At 49.4% G+C, this 14,833-nt stretch overlaps 1 protein-coding gene across 2 annotated transcripts in view; it reads left to right on the forward strand.

The window, feature by feature from the left end:
* The window catches only part of Abr (ABR activator of RhoGEF and GTPase), a 195,972-nt gene that overhangs the window by 45,551 nt on the left and 135,588 nt on the right, over positions 1-14,833 (forward strand). Inside the window, exon 1 of one of the 2 annotated variants that reach the window (XM_052197163.1) lies at positions 4,006-4,081. The exons of the other annotated variant lie outside the window; for it this stretch is intronic. Coding sequence (XP_052053123.1) covers positions 4,021-4,081 — 61 coding nt within the window. The 5' untranslated portion in view covers positions 4,006-4,020. Of the gene's footprint in view, positions 1-4,005; positions 4,082-14,833 lie in introns of those variants that run through there. 2 annotated transcript variants of the gene reach the window in all.

Here is a 14,833-nt window from a genome sequence, read left to right on the forward strand (position 1 = left end):
TGGGGGGCAGGATAAGCTGAGTGCACAGGTTAGGGATATGGAGAGTGTTGGCCCTTAGGATTGGGCAGAGGATGGGTACTAAGGCAGAAGTGGTGCATGGAATCATGGAATGCTGGTCAGTTCCACCCATCTATGCATCCGCATAGCTGAATGGGGGGGCCGTCTGTCCTGAGGAGACCTTCCTGCTGCTCTGAGAGACTGGGGCTGAGAGCTGGGGTAGAGAGCTCTTCAGGATAGCAGGCCTTGGGCAGACTGCAGAGGGGGATGCCTCTTTAAGCTCCTTAGTTCCTGGAGTATGTGAGTTAAGATCTTTCTCAGCTTTTCTCTGCCCTCAGTGTCCCTTAATCTAACTGGAGGCTTTTGTTAGTCTCAAGTCACCCAGGTACTCCAGGGCTCACCCACTTATATCTGTAAACAAGGTTAGAATCAATCTGTGTGATGAGATTCTTGAGGTAACCACCCTTCCCCAAGACAGCAGATCAGAAGTGGTGTTGTATGACAAAACTTTTCCCTGGGAGACACAAACACACATTACTCACCCAAGATAGGGAACTCAAAGAGCAAAGTATAGATACCATCAAAATCCAACTTGGTTGATCCAGTAGGTTCTATTGGGGGTTGTTTACAGGAGCAGAAATGACTCAAAGACAGCTGCATCATCAAGGCCCACCTCAGCGGGGGTGACAACTCACAAAGCTGAGAAACCTGAAGTATGCAAACCTGCAGGGAGCTCAAAAGGGTGGAGTGTCCTTTCCAAATGACTCTGGTCTCAACCTCTTCTTGCAGCTCAGTTGGTTTCTGCTTCTTCCAGCTGGCCTGGTCTGAGTCTTCTTTGCAGTGAATCTCCCTTCTGAGGGGAACTCTTAGCTCTTGTTGCTTCTTCTGGTAAAGAGGGGCCCAGTTAATCTTGTTGCTTTCTTGGACTTCCTCAAACTGTTGTAAAGTTGTTTACCTTCCTGCTTAAGGAGCTTCCCAGCAAGACAGACTCTTTCAGTCTTGGGGGAAACTGTTGCACAGTGGCAGGTGGGCAGATGGTTATGGGACAGTGCTGTAAGGGCTGCCTAGCAGATGGCCTTGCATTCGTGGGTCAGCAGAGATCCCCAGGGACCTCCAGTGACTTGGATCATTAGTTAGCTCACAGCAGCAAGGTGGCATGCATAGGATCCCAGCCCTCACTGGGTCACTGAGCTGTGCCTTAGTTTTCTCATCTGGAAAATTCACAAAACAGAGATAAGGGCTGTGCTTGGTAACACAGGCCTCTAGTCTTAGCTTTTGAAATCTTAAGGTTACTCCCCCACCCCCTATGACACACTTCCTCTAATAAGACCATACTCTCTAATCCTTCCCAAACAATTCCACTGACCAAGAACCAGGTGTTTGACTATATGAGCCTGTGAGGGCCATACTCATTCAAACGACCATATTGTCTCAAAAAGTAAAAAGAGAGCTGGAGATACAGCTTTGTGGTAGAGTGCCTGAGTGTGGTCCTGGGTTCAATTCCTAGCACTGCATAAAGAAATTGGTGGGGGGGGGCAGGCTAAGAAAGGAAGGAAACAGAAGTAACAGTGGTGCTCACCACGAGGTCATCCTCATGGGAAAAAACAAAACCAAACCTCTTAAGATCTAAGCCACAAACACCTAGTATTCAGTGTCGGTATTAGCACTATGGCTTGCAAGATTGTCTCTGTACGCTATACTGTGTTGTGAAGAGTCCTGAGCAAGACTGGACAGAATGTGGAATAAAGCAAATTCTAACAACTACATGGAGAGCAAGGAACTGCAACGTTTTAGCTAGGAAAAAAAAATGCTGAAAATATCTTGTTCAAGCCTTTGTAGATAAAAATGTGAAATGTATGCAAATATATGTGACTCACATAGAAACATATATCCATGGCCTCGTCAGAGTCAGTACCGGATGTGGAGATGTGGGGCTGTGACCGGCAGGAAAATCCCTGTGGTGTATCATGTGGTATATTGTGGGAGGGGTCAGCACTGCAGCCTTCTAGGGTTTGTAGCTGATAGCCGTACCCAGGCATGTTTTCCCTTCCTCTTGGGTTCTATGTCTTCAGAAAGTGCTATGCAAGAATAAGGCACACCCTTGTCCTTTCTCTGTCTGCTTCCTCAGAGAGCTTGCTCGCTCCCTCTCCTACCCGGAACTCTATTTCTGGGTAGTCTCACTGGAGATGCACAGTCCCCCTCCCTTGCCATGCTCTAGGTGTTGGCTGGGCCCTCCCAACTTTATATGCCACTCAGGGGTTGGGGGGTGGGGTAACAGCTGAGCAGGAAGGGCCAGCAAGCCCCAGAACCAGAAGCTTGAGTGAGAGCTAAAGGGGTACAGGAGGGCCTCTGTCTGCTGCAGCCACCTGTGGGGGGCTCCCACATACAAGAGCATCTACCCTAGATCTCCCCCCCCCCAGATGCTCTATCCTGTCTATCAATGGTCTCTAGCTTTTCTTGAGCATCTTCAGAGACCAGTGTCCAGGCAGTTGGACAGATCACAAGGCTGGGTACAAATTTCCTTATAGGCAAGGGTCTGCTTCTACCCTTCAAAACTGTCTGTGCTTGTTTGGGATAAGGAGGAGCCCCTGTGGGTACTAACAACACTGCCCTCTTAAGAGGTAATGGGGAACTTAACTCTTTGTAAGCCTCTGTATGGCTGGAGCCCAAAAAGGGCTTAAGCTGTTTTAAGATTGGTTGGGATGGGAAGTGTTCCGTTATTAGAAATGCCACTGTTCTAGTATATGAAAGGTCTAATCCAGGTCTTCCTTGGTGGGCTTGATTGCCTCCTTCCCTGGGAATTCAGGAAACAGGCTGCAGCCTCTGCTGTCCTGGACCACCCTAGCCTTACTCCTTTTGGTCCAGTTCTGTCTCCAAGCTACTTTGTCCAAGGAGGCTGGGAAAGTTGCCTTGGGTCCCATGTCGTCACTGCCCCACCCCCAAGCCTTCAGTGCTGTTGAGGTCACTGTTTGGAATTTTGTTTCTTAAGACTGTTCTCCGAGGTATCGGACCCCCATCATCCTTCATCTCTTATATGATTGTGCACAGAGACGATGGATTGCCAGAGGGCTCCTGGAGGAATTGGGAGGGTCCAATTAGGGCTCCTGTACCCGAATTTGTCTCTCTGCCTTAAAGGGGCACATGTGAGAGATAGGTCCTTCCTCTGAAGCCAGTGGATGACCCTGACCCCAGGGATCCCGCCTCACCTCAGCTGCCCTCCTTTGGTGTGTGTTGGAAACAGATGCACTGTAAGATCAAGAATAGATGGGGTGCTTTAAGGTTTGGTAGGAAAACAATCCCTGGGTGGCTCAGCCTTCTAGCGGGGCGCAGGACGGTTAACCCAGTCCATGCTGTGCCGCCCATGCTTGTCTAGGGGTGGGGCCTGGCAACTGCACCAGTCCAGAAATGGTGCTTAGAGATCCTAGGGTGGTGATGGTGGCAGGTGATGTCACCCCTGCGGGTCCACAGGTTTCCCTAGGCTGCGGGTTGCCAGAATTTATGCTCAGTCAAACAAGGGGAGGAGGGGAGCCTCTGGCCCTGCGCCGCCTCCCGGAGACCCCGCGGGAGATCTGTGCGCCGGCTGGAGGCCGTCGGTGGGGCTGCGGGCTGCTCTCACACCCCACCGGCCTGCTGCGGCTGGGGGGTGGGCGCGCTGAGCCTTGCGCGGATTGGCTGCCGCCTCCGCCCCCCGCCCCGGGCGCCGCGCAGCCCCGGGGAAGTTGCTAGTTGGCGCGCGGGCTGCCGCGGCTCCCAGATCCGCAGCGGCTTCGCCGGGGCTGCCACAGCCTTGCACTGAGCCCCCGGGGGCGCTCCCCTGTCCTCACCTTGGCAGCTCCGGCTTGCCCCTCCCTACTACCTGTTTCCCTGGCTCTACCGCCTCCACCCTGAGCTCCGCAACTTCGACCTCCGAGTCTGGCCGCCACTCCCGGCACCCCGCCCGCCGGCGCCCTCCCTCCTTTGTTGTGCGATGAGGGTCGGGTTTCCCATCTGACCGAGGAGCCTCTGCCGCGCGGAGCCGCGGGTATGGAGCCGCTTAGCCACCGGGGCCTGCCGCGCCTCTCTTGGATCGACACCCTCTACAGCAGTACGTGTGCCTATGGGTCGCTGGTCGGGGGACGGGGGGCGTGTAAGAGGGACACCCTGCACCCTCTGAGGAGGCCTGTTGCCCTCGGGGTCCCAGGTGCACCTGGGAGGGCACCGGCGTGTGTTAGCGGCCACGGTCCGCCAGGTGTGCAGCCAGCCAGCCAGGAGGAGGAGGAGCGGTATGGAGTCCTCAAAGCAGATTTAAGCGGGGGCGGAGGGGGGAGTAGAGATGGGAGGGGGACTTGAACAGACCGGGTCTGGGGGAATTGTGTCACCCCTCCCACCTGTTGTGTAACCCAGCACTCCAGCGCTCCGTGAGTGGGAAGCGTCCTTTTTAGGGCTCTACCTTGGCCTTCAGAATTGGCATCTTGTCTCCTCATATTGAAGCAGGAAGGCCATTTTGGAAAGTCTTTCGAGTTTACTACCCCAGGAGTATCCGGTGTGTGATTCGGATTGATGATGGGATCAGGTTGGAAGAGAGACTGGAGGGAGGAGGTACGGATCTCTGTGGGGGCCATTTGGATGAAAGCGTTAACCTCCTAGCTCAGCAGTCTTTCTTGCCAGCCTAGTCACCACCCCCATTCTCATCACTACCACCCCCACCCCCAAGAAAAGCAAATGAAGAGGGGAAAAAAAATCCCTCCGGTACTCCACCCCCTCGCTCCCAAATCAGCCATGATCATGTGATTGCACTTGCACTGCCTGGGGGATGTGTAGTTGATCACTGGGACTTACTCAGATGGGAAACACCCCCACCCCCACCCATGCCTTAGCTGGCACTGCCCATGTCGCCCTCCCCATCCCCTCTTTAACTCATTGGCATTCTGTGGTGTAGGGAGATGGTCCTGGTGGCCTCTAAGAAAGACAGTGATTTGCTCTTACCTATGGAAATGCTGGGAACCCTCCCACTCTCTTTCAGCATACCTAACCCTGAGGCAGGTACAGATAGGTGGTGACTCTGAACGTTAGATGCATGAAATAAGGACATTTTGGAGGGTCTGCCTGGCTTGAGTTCCTTATTAACGGTCACATTCCAGGGGTGAGAGCAGAGACCTCTTGAGCCTGGAGGTCTTGCCTTGGAGTCTCTGCATTACCCAACACCCAGGCTCTGCCCCCTGCATCCCTTTGGGTCCTGCCTCTGCCCTCTGCACCCTTTGGGAGCTGCCTGTGCTCCCTTTGGGCCTGCACTTCTCATATCTTCTACCCAGCCTCTTTTCCCAGCTTCCTACCCCTCCTCCTCCCAGGAGCTCGCCTTCTGATGGTTCATTCTGCTTTGGGTTTTCAACATCAAAGGGGCAAATCTGGTTCCCCTGGGTGTCCATCCTGGCCAAACCCAGGCAGTCCATCTGCTCTTTTCCAGTAGAGGCCAGAGTTGTTGGGTGAAGGTCAGTACTCACAGCTGTGGTGTGTGTGTGTGTACGTGTGTACACGTGCGTCTGTGCAAATGGGGACACACATCTGTTAAGAGGCCTGCCGCAGATCAGCTCCTGACTCAAAGGACGGATTAGTGACCTCTGTTTAGCTGTGCTCTTGCAAATCAGTCATAACAATGCCTTATATTCATCTGCAGTTTGTGCTCTTGGATATTTCCGGCTCACTGCAAAAACCCATCCTTGCTTTCCTTATTTCCCAAAGCATAGAATCCTATGGAAAGCAATTTGTGGCTTTTTCTATATTACTAAAGATAATTCTATAACTTGATCTCCAAATCCTCAGCCCTAGCCTGGAGTTGAGAAGCAAAAGTGCCTTGAATTCCTAACAAGAGGAAAGTCAGAGAAGGGAATTAGGCCACGGGCCTCTTTGGGAGTGCTCTGTAAACTAGTCTTCACTTTGGCAGTGTGGCATCTGAGCTGTCTAACCTATTGTAAGGCCCTGGGGCAGCTGGATGGTGAAGTGGTGGGCAGGGGCACTAATTTTGCATGGTGCATGGAGTCCCTGCCTTGCTTCTGGAATGGCTTGTTTGGAAATCTGTAACAGAAGGCTTCCTGGGGAGGTTTTATGCAGTCATAGTTGGGCTGTTAGCCATCAAGTTTTCTTTTTGACAAAACCTAAGTTAAACAAATACCCAGGCTGTCATTTGCCTGGCAGTATGATTCTGAGGTTCCCAGGGGCAGTTCCTCTGCCTCTGTGGAAGCTTTTTGCTTACCAAGCTCACAGGTCCCCACAAGTGCTAGATCCAGGAATTGTAAATGGGGTACGCATGGCAGCCAATGTGACTCACTAGAGATGTGGAGTGATTGAGTTATAGAGACTCAGTGTGAGTGACGTTTCTCTAAGTACTCATAGCCTTTCCAGGTTGTTGAGAGTGTACCAGGTACTATGCCAGGGACTTTCTACCACTTATTTCCAAACCTCACAAGTCTGACAGATCGGTAAAGGGAGGTTGAGTAAACTTAAATAATTTAGTCAAAATCACATAGCTGATAAAGGACAGGGGATTCAGATCATACTCTGGCCAATGAGGAGGACTTGAGTGCCTCCCAGGTCTGGGCTTACCCAAGGCCCTGTCCCATCATGCACTGGGCAATACCTGCCTATTCAGAACTCTCCTCAGTTGTTGCCCTGAAATGATCCAGCAGGGTAAGTGGTTTTGATAACTTTGACACCATATTGTTGTGTGTCTCTGTAGGACCTTGGGCCTCGTTTTGTGGTCTGTGCCAGATTGGCTGAGGCTCCCTCTAAGCCTAGTGACTCTCTCCCCTCAGACTGACTACCAACCCCTTCCTCTTGACTTCTTGTCATTGAAGTCCTTGGTCTCTTTTTTCTGGTGTCAACAGCTGTGCCAGAAGGTGTGTGCTGATGACAAAGCGTATTGATGGTTGTCACGCACTCCTTGCAAAGATGGTAGCCTTAAGTCTCCTCTGCTCGTAGTGGAGTCTTGAATGGCTGGGTCATGGAGATTTGTCAGGTACAAGGAGAAGTGATTGATCCCAGCTGCCCTCATGATCTGGAACTGATTGAGGCAGGGTTCTTGGTTCTTGACTCTGATAGCCTGAAGCAGCAACTGAGGGCGTGCAGCCAGCCACCTCAGCTCCTGCCTCATGATAAAAAGGTTCTTCCTCAACTCTTTGTCTTGACCCTTTGCTGATGGCCAGTATGAGTCTCTCCAGTATGAGTCTCTCTGTGGGCTTGTTTTCTTTCTCATAATTCCTCTATGTCTTTTCATCAGTCACCCTTTCTGCTAAACACTTCTGCCCTCTCTGCTGTACCATAGAGAGAGTCTGGACTAAATTAAGTTTTGTGAAGTAACACAAACACAAGGATACTCTGCAACTCTGCCTGTCCCACCACCCAAGTAGAGACAGCCCTCCGTGCAGGTCTGGCTAAGAAATATGTACACCAGCAGGCGCATCATTTAGCTCCTCTTCAGATGAGTAATCTTTAAGTATGTGCTCTAGGTTGATTTAAAAGGGAGGCATGGGGCTACGTTTCAGGCCTCCCCCTTTGCCATTTGATCACCTTTGTCCCAAGCAATACAGTGCAGATCTCAAACATACCTACCCTACTGAGCCAAGCAAAACCCTATCCTTTCCTGGGTTCTATAGAAGGCAGAACATGACCATCTGTAGTTACAAGACCCCCCCCCCCCCACACACACACCTTATGGAATCAATGTCTGTTACTCCAGTAGCATTCCCCGTGTATCCTAAGACCAAACCACTAGCACTGACCATAATCAGAGGAGCTTGCTCAGCCAAGTCCATGGGACTGGGCCTTATGTCCCAGCCAACACCTGCAGTTGGGTGTTCTCTGGCGCTGAATACTAATTCATTCTTTCTCATCAGCATCAGTCCATAATTGTCATGGCACTTGGAATCTCAGAGGTAGGACTGACAGAATAATTAGGTCATCTGTTCGATAGATACAACTTCGGTTGTTATGACCATTCCTGCTGTTATTTGGAAAAAGGAAGGAATGATAGGAACATTCGTGGAGAATTGGCTAGAAGATATGTCTTGGGGTTCGATTAAGATAGTGGGGGAGATCTTGAGAAAATCCATTCTACATTTGTCCTGGGGGCAGGGTGGGATGCTTAGGCTGTTCTCTGAGGTACAGTATATATCTTGGCATGATTCTATACCTTCCTTGTGCCCGCTCTTCTGTAAAGTTCTCTGAGTTCTGAGACATTCTCTCTCAGGAAGGTCATATGGATCAGTTAGTTAATGTCTTAACATCTTTGAGGCTAAGGCATGCCTTTGAACTGCCTGGCTCTCACAGTCTCATTGAACAGGTTCTGTGAGAGCCTTACATCTGGTGAGCTCACTGATAGCCACAGAGCTCTGTGCAGATGTTCTTTTTAGGAAGTACCTAGCCAGCAGCTCATGCATAAACCCTCAGTAGTTTTCCGTGGTATGAGTCTGAGAGGGATCAAATATTTTCCCCCCTGTGGTTTTTGGCTCCTTTAACCTCTGACTCCACCAGGAATCCCAGAAACACATTATCTGGCCCATTCATGAGTTTCCCGACATGTGTGTTTGGTAATTGTAGTAGTGTGTAGTGAATTTTGAGACCCCCAGGGGAGTCTTCTGCTTTGCCAGAGCCTGTGATTGGAAGGCTTCTCTGCTATGCTTGTGTTGCAGTGTTTTGACTCAGCTTGAGACTTTTGGGGGAAATCTGGAACTAGGCTTCAAATGGCTCCAGAATAATGGATTTCCTTCACCTCGGGTGAGGTTTAGGCGATGGTAGGCTGAGATGGTATATGGGGATACGGCCCACTATGTTCTTTCAGGGACTTGGCACTTTTCTCTGAGGGTTGTATGGATCTCTGAGATAAGCATGCAAGCCTGTCTGTCTCCAGGGGTGTCAAAAGGAATACAAAGTCTTACCTGTCTGAGGCTAGCCTTGAACTCTTAACCTTCCTCCCCCCAACACTTGGGATTACAGACTTTATACAGTGCTGGAGATCTAAACCAGGGATTCTTTCATACTGTACAGGGACTCTGCTAAATAAGCTATATCTCAAGCCCTTCTAGGTTATTTTGCTGTGTGACTTAGCCTACCTCAACCTTGTATTTCTTAGGGTAAGATTTAATCAGTTGGAGGTTTGAGAACCCATGGTCGGAAGAAGGAGTCTTATGTTGGTTTTACATCTTGGGCAAAACCTTTTTTAGATACTGTACAAAGGGAGGGGAAAAGAAACCAGGGCAATGGGCTGACTGTATAATACCCATTTGGAAGCTGATGACAGATGCTAGATCTTGCTCCTGTGACCTCCGAGGCATCTCGAAAGAGCCCTCTGAGATGGTACCTCTAATGGTCCTGTGGCTTTCTGTGGATGGGGCAACCAGTTGTCTGGTCCCTGTATTCAGATCTGCTTTAGTCTCCCTCAGTTTTCTGCCTCTGTATTTAATTGCTATCTTCTCTTCTTACTCCTTCACCACACACCAGAACAAGAGAAGAATCTGGCTTTATTGTCTGTTTAGAAAACATCAGAGTTACCTGACCTTGGGAGATGAGGCTAGCAGGGGTGAGTTCCATAGTGACCTAGCTGGTCAAGTCCAGTCCCTTCCTCCTGGTCTCTGCCCTCACTCACAAGCCTTTATGTCCCTTAGAGTCATTTTGCCTAAAGTGAGCAAGGTCTGCAGAAGGGCTTGGGTACCTCGGGGAGCCTAGGGTTGATGAGGGACCCGTGGGTTTGCTTGGGGCTTCTTGGGGAAGGATGTGGCTGTAATTATCTTCATGGGATTGAAAGGCTGATCCTGTTAGTGTGCTGGGCTAACCTCTTCCTCCTGGGCATTGCCTCCCAGGCAGCAGTAAGAGTTTAATGGATCAAGATTACACAGCATAAAGATGCTGTGTAATTAAGCTTAGTTGCCTCCCTGACTGGGGGACATCAGCACACAACACCAATTGATTTCTTCCTTTGTGGTTACCTTGGATATTGTTGGCTATCCTGAGCATTTTTCTTGTCTGTCTGTCTGTCTGTCTGTCTGTCTCTCTCTCTCTGTGTGTGTGTGTGTGTGTGTGCGCGCGAGTGTGTGTCTGTCTGTTTGTCTGTCTCATTGGTCTCTCCCTTGAGGGCATAATTTTAAGAAAAAGGGCCCTTTATGAAGTTTTGATGTTAGGGTGGCAGTGTGTTCTTTGATGGTACCTAGTGGAGGCCTCATTAGGATAAAAAGGAGTTGTTCTGAAGAGAAACCTTGTCCTTGGGTCCCCAAATTACATTTTCCAATAAAAATAATCTGTGAGTCTTACTGGAATGAGGGAAATTAGGTTTTTCCATTTGAGAAAAATCTGTCTTCCAGCTTTTAAAAATTTTGTTTGTTACTGAATATATGTGTGCATTGTGAGTGTATGTGGGCACATGTGCTGTGCTTGCCTGTGGGGTTAAAAGACAGCTTTATGGAGTCCGTTCTCTCTATATTTTGTATGGATTCTGGGGGTTTGACTCTGCCTGGCAAGCTTGTCCAGCAAGCGCGTTTACCTAATGAACCATCTTGCTGGTCTTCTGTTTTCTTTAGAAAAGTCGAAATGGGGGCTGGTGATGTAGCTCAGTGGGCAAAGCATAGGATTTGCAAAGGCCCAGGATAAAGCCAGAGCACCCCACAAAACTTGAGTGTGGTGATACCCTGGAGGCCTGAAAGTTCAAGGTTAGCTGTGTAGGGAGCTTGAGCTACAGGAAACCTTCCCTCAGAGATGGATGCCCGTAAACCCAGCAGCTGAAGACTCAAGTATGGTTTTGAAGCTAGCCTGGGCTACATAGTGAGTTCTAGGATAGCCTGGGGCTGGAGAGGTGGCTCAGCGGGACTAGTGGATGAAATCCAAAGAAAAAGGTAAAGAAAATGTACAATTTAATTAGCCCTAGTATATGCCAGATATCCTAGACATTGCCTGTGGATTATCTATAACCCCCAGACAGCTACTTGTTTATCATTTCCTGTTAGAGATGAGAACATGGAGGATCTGAGAAATTCAGCTTGCATTTGACCAGATTTCAGTACTCTGACTCCAACGACTACTCAGCTTCCTACAGAATATCAATACTACAATGCTGTCCACTACTTTCTGTGTGCCAGCCCTAGCAAAGGAGTGTCACACGTCACCACTGCTCTTCCAAGCCTCCCCTCATGTGCAGGTGGAATTTCTCTATGTGTTAGGGAGAACATTGGAGGTTAGAGGTTAGCTGGAGGCTGACAAGCTAAAGGAGGCACTGGGTGTGGAACATCAGGTTAGCCTGATCCTAAAAAACTGCTCCATTTTCTTTCCTCGTCCCTTTCACGGTGGGTCAGTGAGGGGCCAGTAGCTGCCCTTTCACTGAACTACATAGATATGGTTATCTCTGGCCAGTGTGACAACTGATGTCCTGGAACTTGCTCTACAGAGCAGGCAGACATCGAACTCAGAAATCCCCCTGCCTCTGCCTCCCGAATGCTGGAATTTAAGGTGTACATACCACCACTGGGCTCCAGCCCTTTTTGACTCTTTCTTTTAAGCCAGTCTCTTTGACAAGGCTGCCTTTAAACCCTTGGTCTTCCTGCCTCAGCTTCCCAGATAGCTGTGGTTATAGGTAAGCACTACCAAAACGGAGTCTTGTTTCTCCCTGCTGTGAGTGGCTCATCTTCTAGGGATCCTTCATGAGTCTCACCAGCTGGCTGCCTTTCCCTAGGGATAGCCCCACCCCCAGGATATTTAGAACCCATATCCCTGCATGACCCCATTTTGGGGGTTATTGGCAAGAAATGATACTTGGTAATGAAAAGGGGAAGCAGGGGAGGGAGGGAGAGTGCCAGGCGTGAAGGCTTTGGAGGTGGGGCTGGGGTGTACTTAATGCCTTGTTTTCAGAGCACTTGGGGATAGGGGTAAAGAAGTGGGAACTGGAAGAGAGGTCTTGGCAGAGCCACAGTGTGCTGGCCCTGTTCTTGGGCCTTTTAAAATTCACCTCCACAGTCTCAGAAGGAGAATAAAGAACCCTCAGCTGTAAATCAGGCCACTGAGTACCAAGATTCTTTGCCCGGGCCCAGGGCCTGTTGGGTGGAGATCTGGCTGATGTCTAAATTTGCCCTGCATGGCATGCTAATTAGGGGTGATGTGACTCAGGTGTAGTAGCCTCCAGCCCCACTTTCTACATCCATGGAAGTCCCCAGGCCCAGGGAGCCCCTTATTGAGGTGGTGGACCTCAGGGAAAGACTGAGCCTGGTGACTCAGACCGTTGTATACCCACCTTTGGCTAGGACCAAAAAGGTCAGAACAAGACTGAAGGCCGTATTTCACAAAGGGGTTTGTGTGTGGTGAGCAGAGAGAAGAAAGGCTGAGCAGGGGTCAAAGGAGGAAGGCAGTAGCGCACCCCCACCCCCCACCCCACCCCTCGCACATAGGTTGGGGGGAAGCTTTCCAGTTCAGGTCTCTTTCTTCCCCTTGGTGCTCAAAATTTCAAGGACAGCTCACATCCTGTATTGACTCAGCAGTGTTTTTTAGGAACCTCTGCTTGCTGGGGTATGGGGATATGGGGACGCCTGCATCTCAGGCTCAGGGTTTTCTATGGGGACACATACAGAATTCCAGTTGCTCCTGGGGCCTTATTATTCCCTCCTGACTCCTCTTCTTTCACCACTCCGCAGCAGCCTCCTTCCTGGGGTCCTGTTCTGTTCCTGCCTCCTAGCCCTCCCCCCCTCACCTGATTCCAGAATGTAGCCAGCACAGAGGCTCAGCCTTGCTGCAGTGCTGTCCGCCCCTCAGCCACCCAGAGCTTTCTTTTGCTCTTCCTGCCATTTCCCACCATATTCCCTCTTCATATTCTTCTGAGGGACCAGTGTCTCTCTGGGAAGACCCCACTATAAGGCTGCCAGCTCTAAAAGTGATTCGAGGTCAGGAGAGCAGGTCCTAGTGGTGGAGTTTCGTTCCTCCAAAATATACCCTCCCTCTGGCCGTCTCCAGGCGGGTCGATCTGTGAAGGTGGAAAGAGTGATTCGAGGGAGCAAAGCAGGGTTGGGGAATACCCACGATTTAGTATCCTGTGGCATTATGTGTTCATGATGTGTCAGGAGAGAAGAGCCAGGGAGTTACGGGAGGTCCAGGATGTAGCATTAAAAGGAATTTGCTCATGGGTGGCCTGACCGGAAAAAGTCAGCTCTGTACCCTTGTGATTTTTTTTTAAAGTATTTAAGGGATGAATGTTTTAAAAATATATACTTTAGAGCATGTGTGTGTGTGTGTGTGTGTGTGTGTGTGTGTGTGTGTGTGTGTTGGATGTGAGGATGCACATATACCGTAGGGTGGGGGGGTGGGGAGGGAGGTGTTGGTCAGATCAGTAAGGTCAGGACGACCTTGGCATTTGTCCTTACCCTCCACCCTGTTTGAGCAGTGTCCTTCCTGGTTGTCACTGTACTTTGTTCTCCAGGCTTGCTGCTCTGTCCTGTAGACTAGCTGCCCCCAGGCTTCCAAGGGATTCCTCCATGTCTCTCCCACTCCCCACCTCACTCACTGTAGGAGCACTGGAATTACAAGTCAGCCACTGTGTCTGACTTTTAGATGGGTTCCAGAGGTCCCAACCCATATCACCAGGTTTACAGGACAAGTACTTTTCCTGACCCTCTTACCATTGTTTTCAGTGACTTGCCAACTCTGTGAACTCTAAAGTATCTGTTTTCTGTGTGACCCAGTACATTACACAAACTGAAAAAAATTTACAGAGCCATCACTGTCCTTCCTGTAGCACATTCACAGTGAATTCATATTTTTATACCCTCCTATTCTTTTCCATCTCCTCCCCATTTAAATAAAGAACAGAAGTGTTGGTCATGATCTACAGTGTCTGAAACAAAATAGTGGCGCTGATATTAAAGGACTCTTATTAGCTGGGGAGCAGTAACTCAGCGACTGCTATCATTAATGTACTGCTGCTGTGGGTTTTGCCACATTCACTCTGGTATTACAGACTTAATGTTTTTCTTCCATTGATTTATTGTTTTAAGATATGACTTACTTAGGAAACAAATGAGAAATGCCACATTTGTAATAAGTAAAAGGTTACCTTACAAATAAACATACTGGAAATTAAGTGGAGTTATTAGTGCTGGTTGCACATTGTTGCTCTTGGGAGGTTCTAATTTTGGGCCTTTTTGCTTCATTGTTGAGAGGGAGACAGAGGATAGAGACCTTAAAGACATGCTGGTTCCAACTGGAATCTCTTCTGCTTACAAATATGGAAGATTGATTTTCTTAATGTGTGAGCAAGAGGATTCTATTCAAACTACCCTCTGCATTAACTCCTACTTCTGTCCAACCCCCAGTGTTTCCTGTAGCCAGAACAGGGAAGGAAAAAGGTGGTTTGCTTCTCACACTCCCATCATGCATTGGAACCTCCTGGGGATCATTTGAGCTCTTCAGTAGGTCTTAGATGAGGCTAGAGGCTCTGCCTTCTGACCGGTGCCAGGGCTGTGCTACTGCTGGTTCAAGGAACATAGTTTGGTTAAGAGTACCCAGAATCCTTTATGCCCACTCAGAGAGCGCTGACTGGATTCTAAGCCAAATCAGACCCTTTCTGTTCCTTTAGAGCAGTGGTTCTCAACCTTCCTAACGCTGTAACCCTTTAATATGGTTTCTCATGTCGTAGTGACCCCCCAACCATAAAATTATTCCACTGCTACTTTATAGCTGTAATTTTGCTACTGTTATGAGTTGTAATGTAAATATCTGCTATGTAGGATATCTGATATTTGACCCCCTAAACGGGTAGAGACCCACAAGTTAAGAACAGCCACTTTAGATTCTAGGCAAGTAAAATTAACCCTTGGATTGGCATGGTGGCATACAC

This window comes from Apodemus sylvaticus, chromosome 10 (genome assembly GCF_947179515.1).
Source record: "Apodemus sylvaticus chromosome 10, mApoSyl1.1, whole genome shotgun sequence".
Classification (NCBI taxonomy): Eukaryota; Metazoa; Chordata; class Mammalia; order Rodentia; family Muridae; genus Apodemus; species Apodemus sylvaticus.